Source organism: Salarias fasciatus, chromosome 18 (assembly GCF_902148845.1).
Source record: "Salarias fasciatus chromosome 18, fSalaFa1.1, whole genome shotgun sequence".
Taxonomy (NCBI): domain Eukaryota; kingdom Metazoa; phylum Chordata; class Actinopteri; order Blenniiformes; family Blenniidae; genus Salarias; species Salarias fasciatus.
The window spans coordinates 21183146-21206990 of NC_043762.1; the positions used below are offsets into that span (position 1 = coordinate 21183146).

At 43.7% G+C, this 23845-nt stretch overlaps 2 protein-coding genes across 6 annotated transcripts; both read left to right on the top strand.

Annotated features, from left to right (window-relative positions):
* Positions 1–61: 61 nt before the first annotated feature.
* Positions 62–8971, top strand: LOC115405627 (nucleolin-like). 2 transcript variants are annotated; one of them, XM_030115260.1, is made up of 22 exons: positions 62–133; positions 454–511; positions 1127–1246; positions 1428–1553; positions 1637–1753; positions 1855–1965; positions 4156–4227; positions 4315–4438; positions 4511–4674; positions 5716–5778; positions 5867–5990; positions 6063–6226; positions 6348–6477; positions 6563–6693; positions 6781–6907; positions 6996–7174; positions 7370–7441; positions 7721–7792; positions 7877–8000; positions 8106–8263; positions 8354–8389; positions 8522–8971. In XM_030115260.1, the coding sequence occupies exons 1-22, from the start codon at positions 131–133 to the stop codon at positions 8584–8586; spliced, it is 2340 nt and encodes a 779-aa protein (XP_029971120.1). In that variant the 5' UTR covers positions 62–130; the 3' UTR covers positions 8587–8971. The 2 variants fall into 2 exon arrangements, with proteins under 2 accessions (XP_029971120.1, XP_029971121.1); XM_030115261.1 differs by lacking the exons at positions 4315–4438; positions 4511–4674; positions 5716–5778.
* Positions 8972–10045: 1074 nt separating this feature from the next.
* On the top strand, positions 10046–23564 carry LOC115405987 (probable cation-transporting ATPase 13A3). 4 transcript variants are annotated; one of them, XM_030115822.1, is made up of 32 exons: positions 11254–11329; positions 11902–11971; positions 12395–12568; positions 12636–12791; positions 12964–13034; positions 13206–13289; positions 13699–13768; positions 13889–14023; positions 14186–14258; positions 14407–14538; positions 15137–15304; positions 15402–15559; positions 15645–15833; positions 16535–16596; positions 16928–17078; positions 17157–17279; positions 17371–17521; positions 17626–17746; positions 17925–18049; positions 18129–18289; positions 18408–18506; positions 18654–18733; positions 18843–18885; positions 19387–19496; positions 19743–19839; positions 20246–20318; positions 20442–20619; positions 20872–21053; positions 21187–21275; positions 21367–21447; positions 21613–21711; positions 22166–23564. In XM_030115822.1, exons 1-32 carry the CDS (start codon positions 11319–11321, stop codon positions 22346–22348), a joined length of 3699 nt encoding a protein of 1232 aa, XP_029971682.1. In that variant the 5' UTR covers positions 11254–11318; the 3' UTR covers positions 22349–23564. The 4 variants fall into 4 exon arrangements, with proteins under 4 accessions (XP_029971681.1, XP_029971682.1, XP_029971683.1 ...); XM_030115823.1 differs by having other exon boundaries at positions 21647–21711; XM_030115821.1 differs by lacking the exon at positions 11254–11329 and adding an exon at positions 10046–10194 and having other exon boundaries at positions 21613–22278.
* The last annotated feature ends 281 nt before the right edge of the window (positions 23565–23845 follow it).

Below are 23845 nucleotides of genomic sequence, written 5' to 3' on the forward strand. Positions count from 1 at the left end.
ACACACTAGAACCTTTTTGTTCCTTTTGGGCATCCGTAGTCCAGGCCGCGCATGCGCAGTACAGACTCTGTGGCATGTGCGTGTTGATACCTGAAAACACGTTTTTAGCAGAGATTTCTTTCCTTTAAACATGGTAAATACAGACGCGACAATCACTTTGAATTACATGTATGGCCCGCGATTCAAGAGCTTTGTCTGAAGGGGAGCTTCATTTGGTTTTAGTTGTCGTAAATTAAATAGGCTAACTGTGAGTTAACTGCTGCACTAGAGATTTAGCATCATTTACTTTTACTCAGAGTTCCTCAAAACACTCCAGTTTCATCTTTTCGAAACGATATTCCGCAAGTTTATATTTTAAGGCTTAGATTTGTCTCGCAGATGCAAATGAAGCTTTATTTTCAGTGATGAGCAGGCTCGTGCACAGAGTCATGATGTTTAATGTTTTCATTTCAGGCTCCAAGATTGAGAAAAAGGCAAATCAAAGTGACCGAGGAGGCCGACGTGAACCCTGGCAAGTGTTTTACTGTCTCTGTTACTTCCATTAGTCATGTCTTTTTTATGTTTACGTGGACTGTTATTTATCATTTCTGCACACCTCGTAGAATAAATCAATGTAAACTTTGTTTGCTCTGTGTAAACAAATTGATTGGCAAGTTTATCTAAAGAAGAAAGAATAAGGCCAATCACACTTGAAAGGAAAGATAACTTATTAGCAGTGGTTGAGATTAAATTTATAACTTCACCTATGGCGATTTAATTTGGCTTTCTTCAAAATGATTAAGCATATTTATCTGTAATCAGATTCTCCATCAACCTGTTTCAGCAACTTGCAGCATAACCTAGGGATTTTGATCATGCTCTTTGGTTCATTGTCTAGTATGGTGTGATCACACTTGGTTTGTCTTAGCGCTTTAATTTAATTCAATTCAGCTTTATTTATAAAGTGCCAATGACAATATAGTCATTTCTAGATACATTTACAGAGAAAACCCAACACATCCACATGAGCAGGCATAAGTGGCTGTGGAAAGGAAAAACTCCCTTTTAACAGGAAGAAACCTGCAGAACCAGGCTCAGAGGTGGCGGCTTTCTGCTCGAAGTTCACCAGTGATTGTTATCGTTTCAGATGACCAGGCTGAAACTGTCTCCTCCAGTGGAGAAACACCAGTGACAGAGGAGAAGAAGCTCACCGAGGGCGCAGAAGCAGAGGTGAAACAGAAGGATGAGGAAGACCAAAATGAACCAGGTGCAGAAAACACAGACTTCCATGATCAGTTAATCTTTCCTACCACTTTATCCAAATGAGTTGTTCTCGACTGAGCAGTTGGCCAGTCTCCAGGGCAAACACGCGCCCATGAGCAATGTAGAGACCCCAGACTTTGACGGGAGCCCTATACCATGCAGTTACGATAAACATTTCTCTTTAGATGTTCAGATGGACATTGAAGTGAAAGGAGGTGCTCCAACTGTCAGCATGTCCTGGGAGAGCAGCACTGCTGAAGGAGCGGATGTTCACACAGAAGAGACGGCAGCAGCAGAGGCCATGGAAAGTGGTAAGGATGTTCATGTATGTAAATAAAGTGGTCTTTCATAATGGTTTTCATAGATAGTATCTTTGATTATTGTCTCCATGCAGAAACACAGCCTGAGACGACCTCTTCAGATGCTGCAGTTGGTTCTACAGAAGAAGCTCCAACTCAAACTGAAGAAGCTAAAGTGGAACAAGATGTAAAAGAATGTGGGGATAAACAAGGTACTGCAAAGACGGCATCATTTCCAAAGTGTGTTGTTATCATCCTGAATGGTGCCAGTAATGACTTTTCCTTTTATCTCACATGGATGCTGTTGTTGAAGACGGTCAAAGTGCTCCAACAGTAGCTGTGACCTGCGAAAAGGAAAACCAGCAAGAAAAGAGTGAGGATGCTGAAAAGGAGGCTGACCAGATGACGAACAAGGACGCAGGCGGTAAGCGGTCTGTGAAAGAAGAAGAAAACCCGCAGTCAGATGTTTGCTGGATTGAATCCCGTAGCGAGATCATCATCTGCTCAGGTTGCTTCTGGAAGGTTTTCTGCCAAAATCTGTCACCTGGTTCTGGAAGGGAACAGCTGTAACGAATTCCTCTTTTGGGTCTTAACAGATAACGAGTCTTACTTTTTTTAGTTCAAACTTTGTTGCCACTCTAAATTTTTTTCCAGTGTAATTTTTGCTCTTTTATATTTTTTGTTTAAAAGACAAAATCCCTTGTCTGGAATACTTAAAAAAAAAAAAAAGAAGAAAAAAAAAGAAATAGGGTTTACCCTTTTCAGAACTAATACAAACATTTGAACTGTAGACAAATGCTTGACAAATTCAAGGAAAATTCTTATGAAGAGGCACAACGACAGCTCAACTGATTCACAGGCTTCATGACATAACAGATCCATTTAGCAAATTATTACGTTTTGTGTGTGGATGATCATTGTTAATTTGTGACAAAAAATTATGAGGAATCTTATCTGAACCTTTTTTCAGTTTTGGAAGGAGAATGTAGAAGAAAAACCATCCAGAAGCCACACGGTCACTGAAACTCCTCATCATTACTACATTTTGGAAGCAGGAAATACTTTATCTTACATTATTATGACATCTTCCTAAATTAATATCTTCAGGCATTTTTCTGACAAAATTGTCTTTTTGGTGATGTTATTTTTAAATAACAAATATTCTTTTGTTGATGGATTTGAAAAATTACTTTGACTTCTGGTTTTTCTTCTGGTCAACTCAATACTTGAAGGATGAGAGAATGGATGTACTGTGGCCTGAAAATCTGATGCAATCTGTCAGGATGATGAAGCTGATTATCAGAAAAACTATCACAATCACACAGCCAGAGAAAGTATCAGTAGTAGAGTACCTGAGTACAAGCTTTGTAAATAATATCTGGTTAAAGCTGCATGTCAGTAGCTCCTTTTAGAAAAAAGGTTTTATTGTATTTTGAAGGGCTGTGAAGGGCTTCAACATACTGAAAAAATGTAGTAAAAAGCTAAATAAATTTCACATTTAAGAGAAAATTATAAAGATTTTTCACACAGATGGGGAGAATCTCTTGTTTGCTGACTACATGTACAGAAACACTGATCCATCCTGCCCTCTGTCCAGGAGTGATGCTTTATATTTCCTCAGAAAGTCATTTCAGTAATTTCAATCATACTTCAGGGAGAATGCGCTTAAACGCTTAAAGTACGAGTACTTCATCTTCAGCACTCACCGATACTCATACTGATACTTTTGATACATAAAATTTAAAATAATGCAAGACAGATCATTTTTGAAAAATGACTTTATTTAAAAAAAAAAAAGGCAGCATAGCCTCTATGTTTAAGTCCAAAATAATAGTCTGAAAAATAAAACAAACAACTCTGAGTTTTAAACTTATTTAAATGAAATTAAGTGCAAGATAAAACAATTTCTGAGTTTTAAGGTTTTTTTAAATGAACTGAAGTACAAGATGTAAACAACTCTAAATGATAGACTTTTTTTAAATGAACTTATTTTAACAATTTTTAAATTAACTAAAGTGCAAGATAAAACATTTTTTTCTGAGTTTTGCACTTTGCATGAGTTTTTAATGCACTTATTTTAATGATATTTTTTTTATGAACTAAAGTCAATGATAGAACAACCCCTGAGTTTAAAGAGTTGTTCTAAGAGTTGCTCCTGTTATTTGAACTGCTCTCAGATCGGTGCTCTTCAGTTTCTCGGTCTTCTGCAGAGTTTGCCTTCAAGTTGGCTGCAGGTGTTGTGTTTTTTTTTTTTCCAGCACAACAGCGTCAGACTCTCGTTCACATGCTTCACCCTGAGGTGTTTCAACAAATTACTAGTGGTGAATGAACAAGATCGCGCACCTCCTCCAGTAATTTTAGCATTGCAGGGTTTGCATTCTGCAAAGCTCGGCTCGTTTTTGCTTACATAAAAGAATTTCCACACCGGCGAAGTTTTGGTGAGCTGAGCAGCCGTTCTCACGGATTCATTCCTGTTGTCTCTGCACTGGATGTGAAGCACATGGAGAAGTCAATCCGCTGCAGTGTAGCTCAGCGCCTGTCATCATAGATCTATACAAACGCTTCTCCCGGAGAGGAGGGCTTCTTAATCTTTCATGTTTTTTGTGTCTTGCAGTGAACGGAGAACAGAGAGCGCACTCAGAGGATGACGCTCCTCCAGCAAAGAAAGCTAAAGTCGTCGATGATGGTATGAATTCATGTTCTCAAAGAGGTGAAGAATCTGTTTTGGTGTCTCGTTTTAGCTTCACTCACTTTGTCTGTTTCCTTTGTGAAGGTTTTCGTGTCTTTTTCGGCAACCTGAACGACTCCAAAACGCGCGAAGAAGTGAAAAGCTCGCTAGAAAGTTACCTGAAGAGCCAGAGCCTGGCGTTTGACAACCTGAAACTAAACCGCACCAGGTGAGGGTTTAGTTTCTCTGCTTCACTTCACTCTGGGATTGGTGCTAAAGAGTGTTTTATCTGCCGCGGCAGGAAGTTCGCTTTCGTAGATTGCGCCACGGAGCTGGACCGGACTAAAGCCCTGGAGTTAAACGGTGAGGTGCTCCTGGATAAGCCGATGAAGATCGCCAAGGCAAACGTGAAAAGCGCCAACAAAGACAAAGTAGAAGTAAAAGTTCCTGCTGTGGACAAAAAAGGTAAGACAAGAAAGAAAAGTAAAATGACAGAATATGCTGGAAAAATAGACTTTTTTTTTTTTTTATTTAACAGTCACAAAACAATACAGGTGCGTTTTGAAATGTTTTATAATTTGCATCCATCCTCGGCCTAAACATGATCCTGAGCATGAACTTCTTTCCCCAAATAAATTTAGGTATTTCTTTTAAAGCGCAAGCAATAAATGTAAGGCCTGAACCAGAGTCCTCCTTTGTCAGGACAGAGATTTAGCCGCGGTGTTCAGGACTGTTTTCTATGCTGATATTTTAAGACTCCTCGTGTCTCACTCGTGCTGCCGGTCAGTGGGACCGAACGTCCACACTCAGCGGCCATCTTGCTCCAGGCAGCTGGTTCAATCATCACTGTGTTCTTCAACTTTTACAACGAGAACTTGATCAGTTTTCTACCAATTTTCAAACAGTTTGGTTTGTTCTAAACTTCAGAGGTGGAGTTGTGACACTGAATACTGCTGAATAATCATAACCAAAGAGCTCTGTGCACAAGCGCAAGTATTTACATTCAATCAAGATATAGGCTACAAAAAAAAAATCAGGTATAGAATTAAAACTTTTTGTATATATATTCAAAATATATGAATTTTACTAAGATGATAAAATAATGGGAATTATTGCAGGTTTATTTACATATCTACTCCGGCTATGGCCGCCAGTCGCTGCGTTCCTCCTTCTTGTCAGTTTTTGGCACACAGCATGTAGCGGAGGCGCACTACTGCCCCCCACTGGTCACTGAGAGAAGCTCCGGTATTTCACAGCGGTCTGATCGGCTTCTGCCCTGAACCGCCAGACCGCTTTTCACCAAACCAGGAATATCGACATCTCGTCACATCCCCAGCAATATAACATGAAATACTGCTCTCATGTTTTGAATTTTAACCTCCTCATGACAAGTACAGATAATATGGAATAATGTGGAAAAGTTTAATGCCGATTCCTTCAATTCTTTTTTTTTTTTTTTTTTTTTTTTTTTAATTTCCGATTAATCAGTTTTTTTGTGTGTTGCAGGAAAGAGAGCGCACTCAGAGGATGACGCTCCTCCAGCAAAGAAAGCTAAAGTCGTTGATGATGGTGTGAATTCATGTTCTCATAGAGGTGAAGAATCTGTTATAGAGTGTCGTTTTGTCTTCATCACTTTATCTTTTTTCCATTTTTCAAGGTTTTCGTGTCTTTTTCGGCAACCTGAACGACTCCAAAACGCGTGAAGAAGTGAAAAGCTCGCTAGAAAGTTACCTGAAGAGCCAGAGCCTGGCGTTTGACAACCTGAAACTAAACCGCACCAGGTGAGGGTTTAGTTTCTCTGCTTCACTTCACTCTGGGATTGGTGCTAAAGAGTGATTTATCTGCCGCGGCAGGAAGTTCGCTTTCGTAGATTGTGCCACGGAGCTGGACCGGACTAAAGCCCTGGAGTTAAACGGTGAGGTGCTCCTGGATAAGCCGATGAAGATCGCCAAGGCAAACGTGAAAAGCGCCAACAAAGACGAAGTAGAAGTAAAAGTTCCTGCTGTGGACAAAAAAGGTAAAACGGGATTGCTTGATCGCCGAGTTTACTGTCTTTACCGTCTCATGAACTGGATTTTCGTTGTAATAATAGTGCGTTGATCATGTAAAAAGTCACGTTTTTATCTTAATTTTGGCAGCTGCCGCATCTCAAACCAACACTTTGCTTGTGAGTAATTTGTCGGACACGACGACAGGAAAACACCTTCAGAAAGTCTTTCCGGAGGCCGTTAGTATCCGGATACGTCAGAGCAAGTCCAGACCAGACGTGTAAGTGAACATTCCCGCATTTATCCTTTATTTTTCAGGAAGATAATCCATGAATACTTTATAAAATAAGCGTAATTGTCTGCAGCTTTGCGTTTGTGGAGTTCGTGAGCGTGGACGCTGCTGCCAAAGCGCTGAAGTTGTCCCAGGGCGTCACCGTCTGCAAAAGGCCGGCCAAAGTGCAGTTTTCTCAGAATCCCAAACCAGAGGAAGGAAAAGGTAAAAAAAAAAAAAACAAGACCAGGCCGCATTTAAGTTTCATCACATTTGTTTGTGTTCATGCCGTGTTTTGACTTTGCCGTTCAGTGCTGTCGACGACGCTGATCGTGATGCACCTCTCCGACCGGACGACTGGCGAGATGCTTCAGAGCGCGTTCGAAGGAGCCGTCAGCGGAAGAGTCGCCATTGATAAAGAGACGGGACTCTCCAAGAGGTCGGCCGCTCAGCGGCGTTCTCACCTCCCTCCTGAAAACGGCACTATTCTGATCGCACCTGCTTTCCTCTGCGGTCGTTCTCTTCAGGTTCGGCTTCGTGGAGTTTGAGAGCGAAGAGAATTGCAAAGCCGCCAAAGAAGCGATGGAGGACTGTTTGATCGACGGCAGAAGAGTGATTATAGCTTATGCAAAAGAGCAGGTGAAAAAGGTTCCTGCTGGACAGACCGGATCCCCGAGAGACGGAAAAGGAAGCTCTGGAGAAACAGGTAATCAAGAAGGTCAATTTTACGGATTGTTTGGGGCAGAAATCTCATAGAGCATTTTATAGATTTTTATAGAGAAAAAAGTTTCTGATACAAGAGGGTATTATTATTACAACAAAAAAACCTACAGAATCAATTCATGCCGTCAAACTGGCCGTGGTTTCCTATCAAATAACTCACGTTTTCTTTCTGTTTCAGCGACTGGAAAGAGGAAAGCAGACTCTGCAGCCAAGACTCCGCCGCCCAAGAAAACTAAAATGGCAAAAGACGGTAGGAATTCATATAACGGACTCACAAAGAATTTCTCTCCACACACTCCTCTTCACTTCATCCAAAGTGTTTGGATGCCTCTGAACGGCTCGTCGACGCCGTGTGGCCGCTGTAGCTGCTTCTCCATGCTGCTGGTGTTTATCACTTCCTTCGTCTCGCTCCTGTCGCGTCTGAGGCTCCTGTGCTGTGTGGATCCAGAACATAACGCTGATATGAAGCAAACGCCGCTCATCAGACCTGCTTCGGACCAGATCCCAACACTTGTTCTGTGTCTTGCAGTGAAGGGAGAACAGAGAGCAGGCCCTGCAGCCGAGACGCCCCCACCAGAGAAAAGCAGCGTGATTAATAATGGTGTGAACCCATTACGACAGCAATAATCTCTCTTCTGTCTCATCGATGCAGAAGTGCTGTGTTCATTCATTTTTTTGTTTACAGATTTATCTCTCTATGTTGGAAACCTGAACAACTCAAAACAGTTTGAAGAAATCAAAACTTCACTAGCAACTTACTTCTTGACCCAAAGCCTCCTCTTTCAAGACATCCGATTAGACCAGTCCAAGTAAGTGTTTGTTTTGTTTCTGGGTCCGTTTCTCTCTACATGTTGCTCATGGATTTGTGACCACTCCGCATATAACTGCTAAGGAGAGATTTTCTGCTGTTTTAGGAAACATGCTTTCGTAGATTTCGCCTCTGAAGTGGACCTGGCGAAAGCCTTGACGTTGAATGGAGAAGTCATTCTGGATAAACCCGTGAAGATCGCCAAAGCAACCTCCAAAGGGGGGCGGAAAGCGGAGGTGAACTCTCCCAAAGTGGAAAAAACAAGTAAGAGGATATTTGATGTTTTTTGTTTAGGTCCTTAATAACTCTGAAGATTTCGGTGTGAGTTAAAACAATCTTCTGGTCAATCTGCAGGCAAAAAGAAAAGAGGAGGGAAAGGAAGAAAAAGAGGTAACACTTCAACATTTAAATGAGGATAAGACTAACTGAATATTTAACAGTCAGTCTCAATCCTCCCAGGGAGAACATGAAAACTCCACACAGAAAGGCTGCCCAGAGAAATAAAATTTTTGTTTCTTTTAGGAAAAGGCAACGCAGAGGACGCCCTCCAGGACGCAGCTGACCAAGTGGAAACTAACAACTCATAAAAAGTGTGTATGGACACAGAATCCGCTGATTCTGTTGAACTGGTGGAGTGTTTAGGTTTGAACTCGTGCTATAATATTTGTACAGTGTTATAAAATTGTGCTACTTTTAAAGGATAAGTTTGGTTTAAACAGTTCTCACGTTTATAGAATGAAGCGCTGTTTGGATCAGAAAAGCCTTCTGGGTGAGTTTGTTGTTGTACTTCATTCTATAAACAACGGGAAAACGGTTTAAACCAAACTTATCCTTTAATTTGAATAGATTTTGTCTTTGAACTAGTAATCTAGTAAATGAATTTATTGAATTTACAAACTATTGGTTTTCAGATTCAGTTTTTTTTTCTTGTGAAAAATTGGCAACACTGTTTTAAAAGACAAATTTTTCTAACAGAGAGATAAACTGTTGAATTCAAACCGGCTGTCTTCTGGTGTTTTGTCATGTTAACCAAGGAATCCTACTTCTCACGTGTCTCTGAGCAACATGGGCTTTCTTACCCATTGAATATATTGAATAAATACCCAAATGTATTTTATTGGGATTTTTGGGATTTTATGTGATGGAATGTGCTCCATAATTGTGAAGTGGAAGAAAAATGATGCGCATGACTTTTAGTTTTTTTTAAATAACCTGAAAACTGAGTCACAGTGTTTAGCTCTGCACCAGGTTTTATCCTCATGTCCGTCCAAAAGCAATGTTCAGAGTTTATCACGTTACATCGAGGGTCAGCTGCAGAAACATAACTAATCATCAAAACAGCTGCAGAAAAGCAGATGTTTTGACCCCTGAGACGGAGGGTAAAGAGTTCACAGACCCTAATGAAGCTCCATTTCTTTCATGTTATATTGTTTATATATGCTAAATACAGCATTCAACGGGATTATATGTATCTTGAAGTACATGTCAAACTGAATAAAATATTGATAGAACATTTACACAAGAAAAAATATCCATTAAGTAAAATGTAATAAAAATGCTACATCTGCTTCTGGTAGTATATATGCAAAGAGTGTTATTCTGAATTTTTTTAAAGCTCAGAAGTGTCACTCTTTTCACAATGTTTATAATGGGTCATGTTTCTGAAAGCTCTCAGAAATGAAAACAACACTTGATAAGTAATGGGGAAAGCTTCTGAGTGATTTCTTATACAAAAAATGTATTTGTCAAAGTGAAGCAATAAATTGGTGAGGGTCTCTATTTAAAAAAAAAAACCCACTGGAATCCTTTCAAGATGGACACAAAGCAGCTGTTTTGTTGCTTTCGTAGTGATGAATGATTTTTATTATGATGGTTTTAATGTGCTGCTGCTGATGGAGGCTGCAGGAGGGGCAGCAGTCAGTGGAACAGCCAGTGGAACAGCCAGCAGCGGCCTCCCCTCGCGCTGCGGAACAGCAGAGTTTGGGCCCAAACCGTCCCGCGATGACCTCACATCCTGTTTTCCTCACTTCCTCGTGAATGGGCCGGGTCGGGACGGCCCGGTGTCCGCGCGGCGTGGCGTGGCTCCTCGCTCGGACGCACGCGGCGGCTGCGTACGGCATCAGACGCTGCTGTACAGTCTCGTGCAGAACATGAGCGGACTGGCGCGCTGACCACGCGCAGCAGAGGAGCCCGCGGTGAGTTCCGCCGCTGCCCTCCTTTACCTGCCTGACAGTTTTTGACGTGTTTCTCGTTCGCAGCGTGAAACTTGTGAAACTGTTCAACAACTTTTTGTGTGCTTGAGTCAAAGATACAAAGTTTGACTATAAACGGAATTTCGTTTGCTGTACACTTTCCAATCTGCATAAAGCTCTGAGAATACTGCTGTTGACGCTTAAACCACTTCAGTTTGTGTCTATCGTGCTGTTTTATGAATGGACTTTAGATTGTGGTGCAGCTTGTGACACACTGAACAACACCTGTCAAACCTACAGGAGCGTTTCTGGAAATCTGCTCAGTTCTGTCATTTGAAATAACTGTTTTAAAATAGAAAGAAAGCTTGAGTTTTCGTGCCTTTCTCATTTGGAGCAATGACACTGACAGATTACTTCTTTCTTGTTTTTGTTTTTCTTGATTTTTTTTTTTTTTAATGATGCGATATAAATTGGAATTTATTGTCACTTACCAGTCCTCGGAAAGTCAAAATGAGTAATTTACGAGTTGTTTCTATGGACATGGGTAAGCTTCACTTATATAATTAAAAGGCTTTTTTTATATTAGAGAAGCATATTTTTTATTGACCTCCATTCGGGAAATATGGCATTATTGCAGTTCAATTAAAAAGATGAGATAATAAAGTTTAATCTAGAGAAGATTACAGTAGCAATATAAAAAAAATAAAGATAAAGGCAAATTGAGGAACTGCAACAATGCAGACTGTGATATGGTTTGGTAATGATAAGCTAGATGTCTGGCATGAGTCCAGGGGATAATAACATGCTTCACTTAGTTAAAACAAACAAAAAAAAAAAACACAAAAAAAAAACAGGACTGTGATTTCAAGTTGTGTACAGGCGTAATGACTGACTGATGATCTTAGTGTCTCAGTCAGTAACAGAATAAAGTAGAAGTGCTAAGGACATTTACATGCGATAGAGTTAAATTATTAAACACAATATATGCATTTAAATGAACTTGATTGGTGAAATTACCTTTTATGGGCAGGAATTCCAGAGTTTGATGCCACAGGAAGATCGTGTTTGGTTGGATGAGCTGTTGCTCCTGCTGTTGACCACTGAGTGGGTGAGAGACCTCCCTCAGAATGAACCTGCGGTAAATAAAGCCAAATGTGATGATTTTCTGAAGCACTTTATCCCACCCAGGGTTGTGGGGGCTGTAACTGATCCCGGTCATAAACTGTTGAGGCGGTTTGCAGACCTGGTGCATGTTGAGAGGTCAAGTCAGATAGTCTGTCAGTCAAACATTACTGAAGGGAGGATGACTATTGAAGATGCACAACCGGGCAAAGGTTGTGTTGTGATCTCTTTGCGCAGAAGTATTGCTTACTATAAAAAAAGTTATGGTCAATTTTTTTTAAAAGCAGTGATTCTGTTGGTTGCATGTAAGCCTGTCTGCACAGCCGTTGGGTGATCGTGCTGCGATCACGCACTTTATTGTGTTGTCAGGGTCCATGTCAGGTTGTCATGTGTTACAACCTGTCGGGATCTTCATAGCTGCTTACCTCTGCAGCACCGCGGTCACATTTAGTGAAAACTCAATCCGTCTGCCTGTTCATCACACAGTCGATCTAAATCAGTCAATCTAAATAAAAAAAAAAATTCAACAATCGACAAACAAGACACGTCTCATGTCTTGTTAATAAAATGTCTTTTATTTCTTTGCAGTTGTTGCATTTCAGACAGAATGAAAGCAGCAGAAATGAAGATCATCAACCAGGGCCTGGAGGACGAGATGGTGAATTCCGCTGTTTGCTTTTCTCTGTTTTCTGATGTAATGATGGAAATTTCATCGTCGTTTGGTCAAAGAACATTTTGCTGTGTGAGTTTTCCCACTGGATAAATGAATGAACAGCCCGTTTGTGATGAGCTGTTGTCCAGGATGAATAATAATAGGAAATGTGCAGCGTGTTCATTTTTAATGGACTGAGTCATGTTTATGTATGAGAGTGAAATAGTTCATCTCTCAGCTCGAGAAATTGGTGCTTTTGCTTTCAGTGTCAGTTTTCACAAGTAGCCCTTCTAATAATGAAAAAAATCTCCAAAACCCATATGAATATTAGCGGATATTCCTGGTTTTCTCATTGTACCCGCTGCCTGATCCGTCCCTGCCGTGCACGGTGTCTTCGGTGGGTTGAGTCCCGTCCCGCTGTGTGTGCAGGAGGTGTGGGGCTACCGGCCCTGCCTGTGGAAGAGGGTCCTGGTGGGAGTCGGGGTTGTGTGCTCCGGCGGCCTCCTGCTGCTCCTGCTCTACTGGCTGCCCGAGTGGGGAGTGAAGGGAACCTGCACACACACCTCCCTGAGGGAGGCTCACACACTGCTGCTCAGGACCACGGTAGGAGGACGGCGGGTTTACCGGCCGCGCGGTCTGACCGCCTTTTGACCCGGTTCTGTTGTGACAGGATGAATTCAGACAGTGGTTTCGAGCCAAAGTACACGTCATGCTGGCTCCGGGGAAGAAACCCTTCGATGATCTGGGTCTTCCGCTGCCAAATGGAGACGGAGACCTCAGCGTCGGTGCTGCACAGGAGAAGTTTCCTCACAGGAAGCACACTCTGGTACCGTCGCCACTCATCATTTTGGCCACTTCTCTTGATTTATGTTTTTCGGCACATTTTACCCGTTCAGTTAAATTATTTTTCTTCGTCTTTGAAGCGAAGCTCAGGAAAGAGTGTAGCTCAGTGATGGGCTGGTTTTAAAGCATGTCTCCATTTCCTCTCCCCCTCTCAGATCCACTACTTCACCCACCACAGCACTAAATACTACTGGAATGATGTGATACAGAACTTTGAATTGTATAAGTAAGAGTTTGCTGAAAAATCAATGTGCTTTCAGTAGTTTAGATACATTTATGTACCATACTCTAAATATGAGCTGTAGACTAGTCTGCACAGTGTGATTCCTTTATTGGAGGTGTGTGTGTGCCGCAGCGCTCACCTGCAGAGTAAATGACGGTGTGCTGTTTCCTTCAGAGGCCTGGAGGATCTGAATGTGAGCTGTGCAGGAGTGCATTCTGACCACAGCTCTGGGCTTTCTAAAGCTCTGCAGGACTTCAGGTACTGACTGAACGCTGCAGGTGGGAGGTGTTCAGCCAGATGGATGCTGAGATGAGTGGGTCGGAATTGAAAGAATGAAATAAAATAGGGAAAATAGCCAGTCGAAATACTTTCATGATTTTATTGATGCACAGAACCTGGAGTAATTCATTTAGGGAATGCTCAATGCAATAAATGTAATGCAAACAGAAACAGTAAATATAATATTTGATGTGTTTTTGTGTGGTCTGCTGGCGAAGTAGCTTTAATCGCCATGAGGTAAGGATAAAGGTCATTTAACAGTGGGAGAGAATCTCCGTGGCGGTTTTATCCACACGTTTCACTTTGGACACAATAGTTTTTGATAATTTTAGTTAATAATAATCTAATAATAGTTTGCTTCACTGCGTCTGATTTTGTTTTTGTTCAGGAGGTTGTTTTTTGGCGAGAATGAGATCGCCGTCCGAGTGCCATCTTTGTTCAAGCTGCTCATAAAGGAGGTGAGTTACGAGCTCTCTCTCTCTCTCTCTGTCTCTGTCTCTCTCTCTCTCTCCAATCCAGTAACGGTAAAATCAATAATGCTCCTTCTCATGCTTTTTATCTGTGCTTTTCTTTGTCAGGTCTTGAACCCTTTTTACATCTTCCAGCTCTTCAGTGTTATTTTGTGGAGCACTGAGGAGTACTACTATTACGCCAGCGCCATAGTTTTCATGTCAGTCATTTCCATTGCTACCTCATTATACACCATTAAGAAGGTGAGTCACACTGAAGCGTCAAAAAAAAAATTCAAGCGAGGAGCGGAATTGTGCTCTTAATCCATTTTCCGAGGATGTCATTTCTTCCCGTGTTCCTGAGTGTCTTTGATTGCCTCGTGGCATTTGAGGCCTCCAGAAACACGCTTCTGCCTTCTCTTTCAGCAATATGTCATGCTACACGACATGGTGGCGGCTCACAGCGTGGTCCGCGTCTCGGTCTGCAGGGGGAGTGACGGTACGAATTCCTGCCGGCAGTCCAAAGCTGCTTCTGTATTAAGTCTTATTCCATCAGATATAACATTTTTATCGTATTTTATCGTGTTAATGCAGTGATGGCAAGGTTCAGAGGTGACGTAGTTCGCTCTCTTCTTCTTCGATGGCAGACATCGAAGAGGCCATGTCGACGGAGCTGGTGCCTGGTGACGTTATCACCGTCCCGGCCAATGGGATGATAATGCCCTGCGACGCCGTCCTGGTCCAGGGGACCTGCATCGTGAACGAGAGCATGCTGACAGGTGAGGCCTCTCCGGACTCCCGCAGAGCTCCACCTCAGGAAAGCAAAAGGTTTCCACTCACCTCGGATTCCCCGGAGACCTGTTACCACTCGGTTAGTCTCAGTTCTACACAGTAGTAACGGATCGTACAGATAACAAAGGGAGACTTGCGAAGAATGGGTTGACATTTCATGCAGCACCAGCAGCAGAAGTCACCCTGAGAAGCTCATGCACACTGAGCGTTTCTCCTGGACGCAGGGTTAATGGCCCTGGAGGGCAGCATGACTCATCAGGCATCTGACTCGGTTTTACAGAAGGAGAGAATTTATTGTAAAAATGTTCAGATGATCGTTTTTTGACAACCATTTCACACTGATGAAATCAACCATAAGCATCAAATCTATTTTTCTATCATATGGGTTATAGACCTGCAACTGATGAACAGATTATTATCATAATTATCATCATTAAGCTGAAAGGAGACGAACATCTCCCTTTCTTTATTAGGCTGCATCACTATTTACATTTTTCTACTACATGTGAGCCCACACTGTTTAATATAACAAATTTTCAGGTTTGGCAGGTAGTGAGAGTTTGTTTATCCTCTCTTATTTTCCAGGAGAGAGCGTCCCGGTCACCAAGACAAGCCTGCCGTGCGCCGGCGAGGAGGCGGCGGCGGAATACAGCCCGGACGAGCACAAGAGACACACCCTGTTCTGTGGCACCGTCGTCCTCCAGACCCGCTTCTACACCGGGGAGGCGGTGAAGGCCGTCGTGGTCCGAACGGGTGAGGCAGGAGGAGGAACGGGGCCACCCGGTGGCCGACGTGAGGTCCGGCGTTCACTGTGCTGCGGCGGCGTGTCTCACGGTGAGAAATCCCCCAGGGTTTTGCACGGAGAAGGGCCAGCTGGTGCGCTCCATCCTTTACCCCAAACCCACCGACTTCAGGCTGTACCGCGATGCCTACCTCTTCCTGCTGTGCCTGGTCGGCGTGGCGATGATCGGCTTCATCTACACCATCGCCCTCAGCATCATGAACAAGGTATCCCGGCCCCCGGGGGAGCAGATGGAGAACGGGTTAAATGTCTTAAACGTCACTAAGCTGGTTGTTTCTTGAACTCGTCCAGGTTGACGCTAAAACCATCGTTACTGAATCGCTGGACATCATCACGATCACCATCCCCCCCGCCTTGCCTGCAGCCATGACGGCCGGGATCGTGTACGCACAGCGCCGTCTGAAGAAAGTGGGCATCTTCTGCATCAGTCCCCAGAGGATCAACATGTGTGGCCAACTTAACCTGGTCTGTTTTGACAAGGTGAGCCCAGTTCAAGTTCGCTTTTGTTGTGCAAAAATACAGGAAATCCACTGTTGGCACTGGTTTGTGTGTTTTAAAGTGCAGCGTATTATGTCGCACTTAGTGTAAAACACAATCATCTATCCACGTGTTTAAAGTTGTTTCTACACTCTACGACGAAGGTTTTGTGAGATAGCCTTTCACTTCACAAATTTCGAAATTCCTACTGTATGTTTTCCTACTCGATCAATACAACTCCAAGAAAATACCATACTCTTTAGTGATTATGGCCAAAAATGTAAACTTTGTAAAAACTTGGTAAGAAATAAAACTGCTCTCTGTATGTATCCAATATGCTGATTTAATACTCTAAATACTATTTTGATTTCTTTTGACTCTGTTAATAATTACTAAAGAAAACACAACAGTTTTATTTACCATAACAAATGTTGGGCAAATGGAGAATTCTATAAAAATCGGTATTTGACGTCTTGGCTACCTCACAATGAATTATTCTGTTCGTGGAGAATCAGTGTCAGTAGTTACAGCTCTCTCAGTTAATCAATACTCACGTCCATAAACAACGAGTTTTGAATAATTTCATTCATAAACTGCTTCACTGACATGCGGGTCATTCAGTATTTCCTACAGTTTTATTTTGAGTTCAGGCTGATCCACGTTCTCACTCGTCCATGTTCTTTGTGTTGTTTGTGTGTTTCCAGACTGGGACTCTGACTGAGGACGGTTTGGACCTGTGGGGGATTCACATGGCTGAAGATGGCAGGTGGGAGCTCACAGCTGTTCACTGATCATTTAGAAACTTCTGAAGAGGAGTTTCCAAAGATCTGGAGGCAGCGGGCGCTGTCGTACTTTATTTCTCTTTGATTTCTAAGACTCAAGGTTTTTGTTTTTTTTTTCTAGCTCTTCTCGTATTATTTGCATTCCTGGAACTTGGTAGTTATAAATTTCTAAAATTTGTGAAGAGATGAGAGAAATATGTATATTTAGTCATTCCAGGCAATCTGGAGTCTTTGCAAACTGCTGCTGGATGCATTATAAAAACGCGTTAATCGGCTCCTTAATGGCTGAAAGAGTCGTCTTTTTTTCCATTGCAGCTTTTCCTCACCAGAGTCTGAGGCATCTAAACGAAGCCTGGTGAACACCACGTTTGTGGCCTGCATGGCAGCCTGTCACTCTCTGACCACGATCGATGGACAGCTCTCCGGAGACCCTCTGGACCTCAAGATGTTCGGCGCCACCGGCTGGGTGAGCGACAATCTGCGGCGTCTCGCGTGCAGGCCGGCTAAAAGTCAAAGAAACATTAAGATGCTGTTCTGTGTTTAGACCTTGGAGGAGCCCACAGAGGAGGAAACCGCCCTCCACAACCCCATAATGCCCACCGTCGTACGGCCTCCGAAGCACAGCAGCCCTCAAACCACGCAGAACGACGCGCTGCCTCAAAACGTGGTACTGTGACGTCCACGCCTACACACACACGCTTTCATTTACTCAGAATTAGAATTTCAATCCGAGACTGCCAAAAATGTCTTTGCGTCAGTCCAGTGAGATCGGCATCGTGCGGCAGTTCCCCTTCTCGTCGGCGCTGCAGAGGATGAGTGTGGTGGTCCGGAGGTTGGGCCAGAAACACATGGACGCCTTCCTGAAAGGGGCGCCGGAGGTGGTGGCCGGTCTCTGCAAACAGCACACAGGTGGGACGCTTCTCCCCGACTTTAAAGCTTTATAGAAGGATATTTTGTCGTTTTAACTCTCGTGAAAAGGCCGGGTTAGGAGGAGTCTGTCTCGCCCTCTGCAGTGCCGCAGAGTTTCACACAGACGCTGGAGACCTACACCCGGCAGGGCTTCAGGGTTATCGCCCTGGCTCATCGACAGCTGGAGTCTAAACTCTCCTGGCACAGAGTCCAGAGCCTCAGCAGGTACGTCAGATTATACCACCCACAGTGTTTAGCCAATGTTGATGACTGATTTGGTTTTCTTGTCCAATTTACAAGTTTGTCTAAAACCACACAGTCCTGTTTGTTTCAGGGTGTTTGCTGCCATTCTGATAGATGTAAGAAATCATTCACTAAAGCAGACATGCTTTCTGCCCTTCAGGGAGCTGATAGAAACCAACATGGAGTTTCTCGGTTTAGTCATCATGCAGAACAAAATCAAAGAGCAGACCGCCAGCGTTTTGTGTGAATTGCATCGAGCCGACATCCGCACGCTGATGGTCACAGGTAACGCGGCTCGGTGAGAGTTTTGACCAACGTTCAGGACGGTTTCACTCATAATCGTCTCAATTCCTTCATTTGCAAGGTGACAACATGCTGACAGCAATTTCGGTGGCTCGTGACTGCGGGATGATCCGTCCTCATGAGAGGGTCATCATCGCCGACGCCGCGCCTCCGACCGACTCCCAGCCGGCCAGCATCACCTGGAACTACACCGAGAGCGCCGCACAGCCGGGAGGAAACGAAGTAAGCAGTAATGTGAGCTCAGAAACTTTCAGCTTCTAAATGTCAGTAGAGAGGTCATGCACGATGGCATCTTGTTAGTTTAATAGTTATTTGTTAACGTGCGCCTCTTTTCTCGCAGACTGTGGAGATAAACGTGGACGACGGGACTTATCACTTCGCTGTGAATGGAAAAGCTTTTGCAGTCATCACTGAGCACTTCCCTCAGCTGGTCCACAAGGTGCAGACCAACTTCCACACTTTCACGTGTTTATTAGGTTTACATCGACTGCTCCAGTTAACAAATAAACCAGCTTCTGCTCTGATTTTTTTTTGTTTTTCCCCCCAATGCTGTAATTCCTCACCCTGCCACATGGGGGCGCCACAGCTCGTGCTGAGAGCCTCGGTGTTTGCTCGCATGGCTCCAGACCAGAAGACTCAGTTGGTGGAAGTCCTGCAGAGCCTTGAGTGAGTCCCTGGCGCTGATCCTCACCTCCATCTGCTGCAGATCATTTATAGCTTCGTTATCAGTGACGGCCGCGCATGTCAGACACTTTCACGCCTTTTTGCCCTCCAGCTACACCGTCGGGATGTGTGGTGATGGTGCTAATGACTGTGGAGTAAGTATGCGTTACACATACATGTGCACATATCTTAACAACTCTTTTTTTGAATCTTGCTCATGCTTTTTTTCAGGTTTTAGTTTTTCAGTTTACAGTCACATTTTTAAACCCTTTTTTTTTTACATGACTTTATGGCTACGGAAGCGGAGACCACTCCAAAAAGTGTCCCGTGTTTGTTTTTGGTCATGCAAATAACCTTAGAGTGGCTTTAAAGTGCCAGCAGCGCCCGTGAAAAGGACTCAAGCACTTCAGCAGTCAGACGCTTGAGGAGGCAAACAGGCAGTTCCCCGTCCAGCAGCAGAAAAACCTTCCTGTAATTTGGGAAGAAACAACTTTTTGTTCCCGTCAATTGTTAATAAAAAAGGAGGAAAAAAATGCATGTTTTCACTTGTCGTGCTTCATGTTTTGCATGCGTAAGCTTGAAGTAGATGCAGAAATAGATCTTTGTTTTGTCTTGGAATAAATGAGCGAGCCCCCCCCCCCCTTCTCCTCTTTCAGGCCCTGAAGCGAGCTCACAGTGGGATCTCTCTGTCTGAGCTGGAGGCCTCGGTCGCTGCTCCCTTCACCTCCTCAGCCTCAAACATCTCGTGTGTCCCCAACCTCATCAGGTCCAGAAGACATCTGATACTCATTAAACAACTCAACTCATTTTAGTCCAGAGGCCACACACACACACACACACACACACACACACACACACACACACCAGACTGGTTGGAGAACTAAAACTAAATAATCCAGATAGTGTGAAGAAAAGTAGAAAGTGCTTTATTATGATTATAGTTAATAGGCGTCAGTCCTGAGGAAGTATTGAGCCATAACCGGAGCTGAAATCCTTCTCCGTCTTTCCAAAGGGAGGGACGAGCCGCACTCATCACGTCATTCTGCGTCTTTAAGTTCATGGCGCTCGCCAGCATCATCCAGTACATGTCCGTCCTCTTCCTCTACTCGGTAAAGCAGGTGTTTTTTTTTTTGTTTTGTTTTGTTTTTCTTATATCCTTTTGGTCTCCTACTGAGAAAACGTTTGTCTGTCAGTTACTTAGAAGAGACAGAATTCATCCAATCAAGATTTAAAAAAAAACTGCAATGAAATTCTGAAATTTTGATACAGTTCCTGCAAAAGTTGTGCAAGATCAGCAAGTTACCAATGGAGCGGACTAAATCTGATTCCAATTCTAAAAATGTGTGTTTTCATTTTTGTGTCGCGGCTCAGTGAGCGAGCGACTTTGAGAAAGCGAGCAGTGCAACACCGCGACGGCTGCTCTTTGTCACACGGTCTCTGAGTGTTTTGTAGACGATAATACGACAATGTAGATCTGCTCACCTGCTGCTGCTGCAACTTTCTCTGATATTTTAGATTCTAAGCAACTTGGGAGACTTCCAGTTCCTCTTCATCGACATCGCCATCATCCTCATCACCGTCTTTACAAGTGAGTCTGCTTCAAATAATGTTGTAAGGAGTGTTTTCAGTTTTGGAATCTAGAGATGAATCCATTCCAGATCTACATAGTCTGGCGAACGGTGTATTAAAAGTCGCGTCTCTCTGCTTTCAGTGAGTCTGAATCCGGCGTGGAAGGAGCTGGTGTTGCGGCGCCCGCCGTCCAGTTTGATCTCAGGTCCTCTGCTCTTCTCGGTTCTGACGCAGATCTTCACCTGCCTCGCCTTCCAGGCCCTCGCCTTCTTCTTGGTGCAGCAGCAGGGCTGGTACGAGACGTGGACGCCCCAGTCTGAGTGAGTCAGTCCTCCTTTCACCCCTTCTTCAAGCAAAACTGATCAACACATCAATTACTTACCAATATATACTGTAACTGAAGACAAGTCCTGTTCTTTTTGCCTCAAGTGAAACCTCTGTGCACTTTTATATGAAAAATACTATATTTGTCTGAATAAAACCTTCACTTTTGTTTTTGAATCGATGCTATATTTGACTTTTACACATTTCTTTAAACGGGCTGTACTCAGAATTTATATTTTTCCCTGCAGTGCCTGCAATGTTTCCAGGTGGAGCGACTCTCACAGCGTGAACGAAACGGGCAGCCACGACCACAAGAACATCCGGAACTATGAGAACACCTCCCTCTTCTACGTGTCGTGCTTCCAGTATCTGGCCGTGGTCATCGTCTTCTCCAAAGGAAAACCCTTCAGACAGCCCAGCTACAAGAACTGTGAGGCGTCTTTGGTCCTAATGGCGCTCTGCCTTAATGTCTGTCTCAGTGCTGTTGGTGACTTTGTACAGCTGATCGTCTCACATGTGAAACGAACTTTAAAGAGGTCGAATGTGTGTTTCCGCCTCCTGAGGGCCGTTCATGCTGTCCTGCGTCGCCCTGTACTCCTTCCTCCTCGTCATCCTGCTCCATCCTGTCCCCGCCATCGACGGCTTCCTGGAGGTAAGCCCGGCGCTGCCGTTTTGCTGCGGGAGGTTAGACGCTGAGACGCGGACGAGGTGCTGAGCGCTGCGTTCACTGCTCTCCCCTGCAGATCGTCTGCATCCCCCACGACTGGCGCGTCACTCTGGTCCTCATTATCCTCGGGAACGCAGCCGTCTGTCTCACGTTTGAGGTACGGCAACACTGCTCACTCTCCATAGCCGATCTCCTTTTTCAATTTGTAAAATTTGCATGAATCTGATCTCACAATTAAGGAAATCACAATTGAAAAAAATAAATAAAATTTCCACCTGTAGCCCAATCTTCATGATCTGCTGACTCAAGAAATCTCTCACAGATTTTGATCCTTGACAACATCTTGTGGAGGCTAGTTTTCAGAGACAGGTTTCAAGGGGCAGCTGGCAGCGCGGGGCCCCCGCTGGCCCGCACGCCGCAGGTTGGGAAGCGTTTGAGCATGCTTTGCTGTGTCTGCTCTCACTGTACGTCTCCATATCGAAGCGTTTTCCTAAACCCTGAGTCTCCCGCTGCTTTGCACGCGACCCTCAGATGTGTTTCTTGTGTCATGCGCTGTCCAAACAAAGACACTAACTCCTGCCGAGTTTTGTCAGATTGTCTTTTTAGTGTTATTTTCACACCCGTTCACTTTTTCCTCTCATCAATAAAATCCTCGGTGTTGTATGAACGTCGCTGTACTTGCATGCATGTCTGTGGCTGAAGTATAAATAGTTCTAACATCATGTGCTCCGTTTTTGTTTGAAGTATGTAGTTTTTTCTGGTTGTTTCTGTCATTTGAGAAGGAAGAAACTAAAAAAAAAGAAAAAAAATTCTTGGTGAGATTTGCTCACAAACCAGTTCTTTCCTTCTGATTTTCATAAACGACGTGTTTCCAGGAGGCCAACGACCGCTGGGCTGCGTCCCTCCTCCCCCGGGTGTTTTGTCGCAGAAACCGGCCCCCCCGGGTGCGCTACCGGCAGCTGGCTCTGAAACTGCAGGAAGACGCCGACTGGCCCCCCAAACCCTCCACCACCGTCTACGCCAGCGAGCCGCAGACCTGCCTGTCGGAGCGCCTCTGACCCGTCGCCACACACTGATTGCTGGAGCGATGGAGGCTCGGAGGACGCATTCACAAAGGAAGGTGGAGGACTCACACTGTTCTAATGATGAGCTATGAGTGACCAGACCGGACTGATGGATTGGGGTTTTTTTTTATCTACACTGCTGTAACATGTACCAGAAAAAAAGTTCGCCTTTTTTCAGTATTTCTTGATATATTTTGTTTTTAACTTGTTGGGGTTGTGCCAGATCTGGAAGTGTGCCAATGATCCAAATACCTCCGTTTCATTGCTTGGTTTCCTCACGATGCTGATCCAGAGTAGACGTTTCATCCAGACTAACGCTAAAGCTTCACATTGATCTGCAGCCCCGAGAGGATTCTGACCATTTCTTAACACGCAACAAGTAGAAAAATGAGAATATAGTGCATCAAACGAGACGAATATTCATCATACAAGACGCACCTGCCACACAGAACCCATCGTCCTGGGTAATGGGTAGATCACAGAATGGAGTTCAGTCGAACTTAAAGGTAACTGGGAAGGGAAGCACAGCACCAGAGTTTGATTCCCTGAGTGTCACATCAGACCACCCATTGTTTATTTTTTTTTTTTCAGTGCTTCGGGTTTCTGATTCAAACGAGGCTCGTTTTTCATCCAGTCTGCTGTTTTCCCATCACTCAGTTGCTGCTGTAACATCAGGACTGTAAATGGCCAATCGGCCTCAGAGGATCATGGGAGTCATGTTGGATTTCCTGAGCTCGCCTCATGCTGTTGTTTGTTTGACTAAACACTTCACCGCTGCATTTATTTTTCTTCGTGGAGTTGCTTCGGTTAAAATTTCTTCCTGTGGGAGAGAGATGTGGAAACCAATGTGTCCCTTTTTTTTTTTTTTTTTTTTTAGTGCCAGAGGAAACCAAAATGAAATGTCCCATGAATGCATCCAATAATATCTGTGCCCCGTTTTTGAAATTTTAAATGTAATCTTGAAATACCGTTCACTACATTGCTCAGCATCACAACAGGTACGCTGCAAAACTGATGAATTAACCGACTGATGTCGATCACCGACACGTCTCACTGTGAAAAAGTTGATTTAAAAAGGCCTGATTTTTATATTTCTTATGTAACTCTGTCATAGACATATTTTTCTAGTCAATTTTATAAAACAGTGTAATAAATGATACTGTAATTTTTTTTTAACGGAATTTCTAATCGTCTTACTGCTTATTTTATTGTATCAATGTGGAAAAACAATATGTCCCAGTGATACATTTTTCTGTTTGCTCAGCGAAAGTTCCATTGCATTTCCTAATAAATCTGGATATCAAGCCACTCTTGCGTGCTTCGTGGGGGGCTGACCCTGGTCACACTCTTTCAGCCAAGACTTACTGATCAATTATGGGCTTTCCCAGCCTCCTCGCTGCCTGGCATATGGGCGCTTAAAGGCGCGAGAGTGGAGGAGAAAGAGGGGTATCATTTCATGTGGAGATCAGGGTCTATAGGCAGTGAATGGGT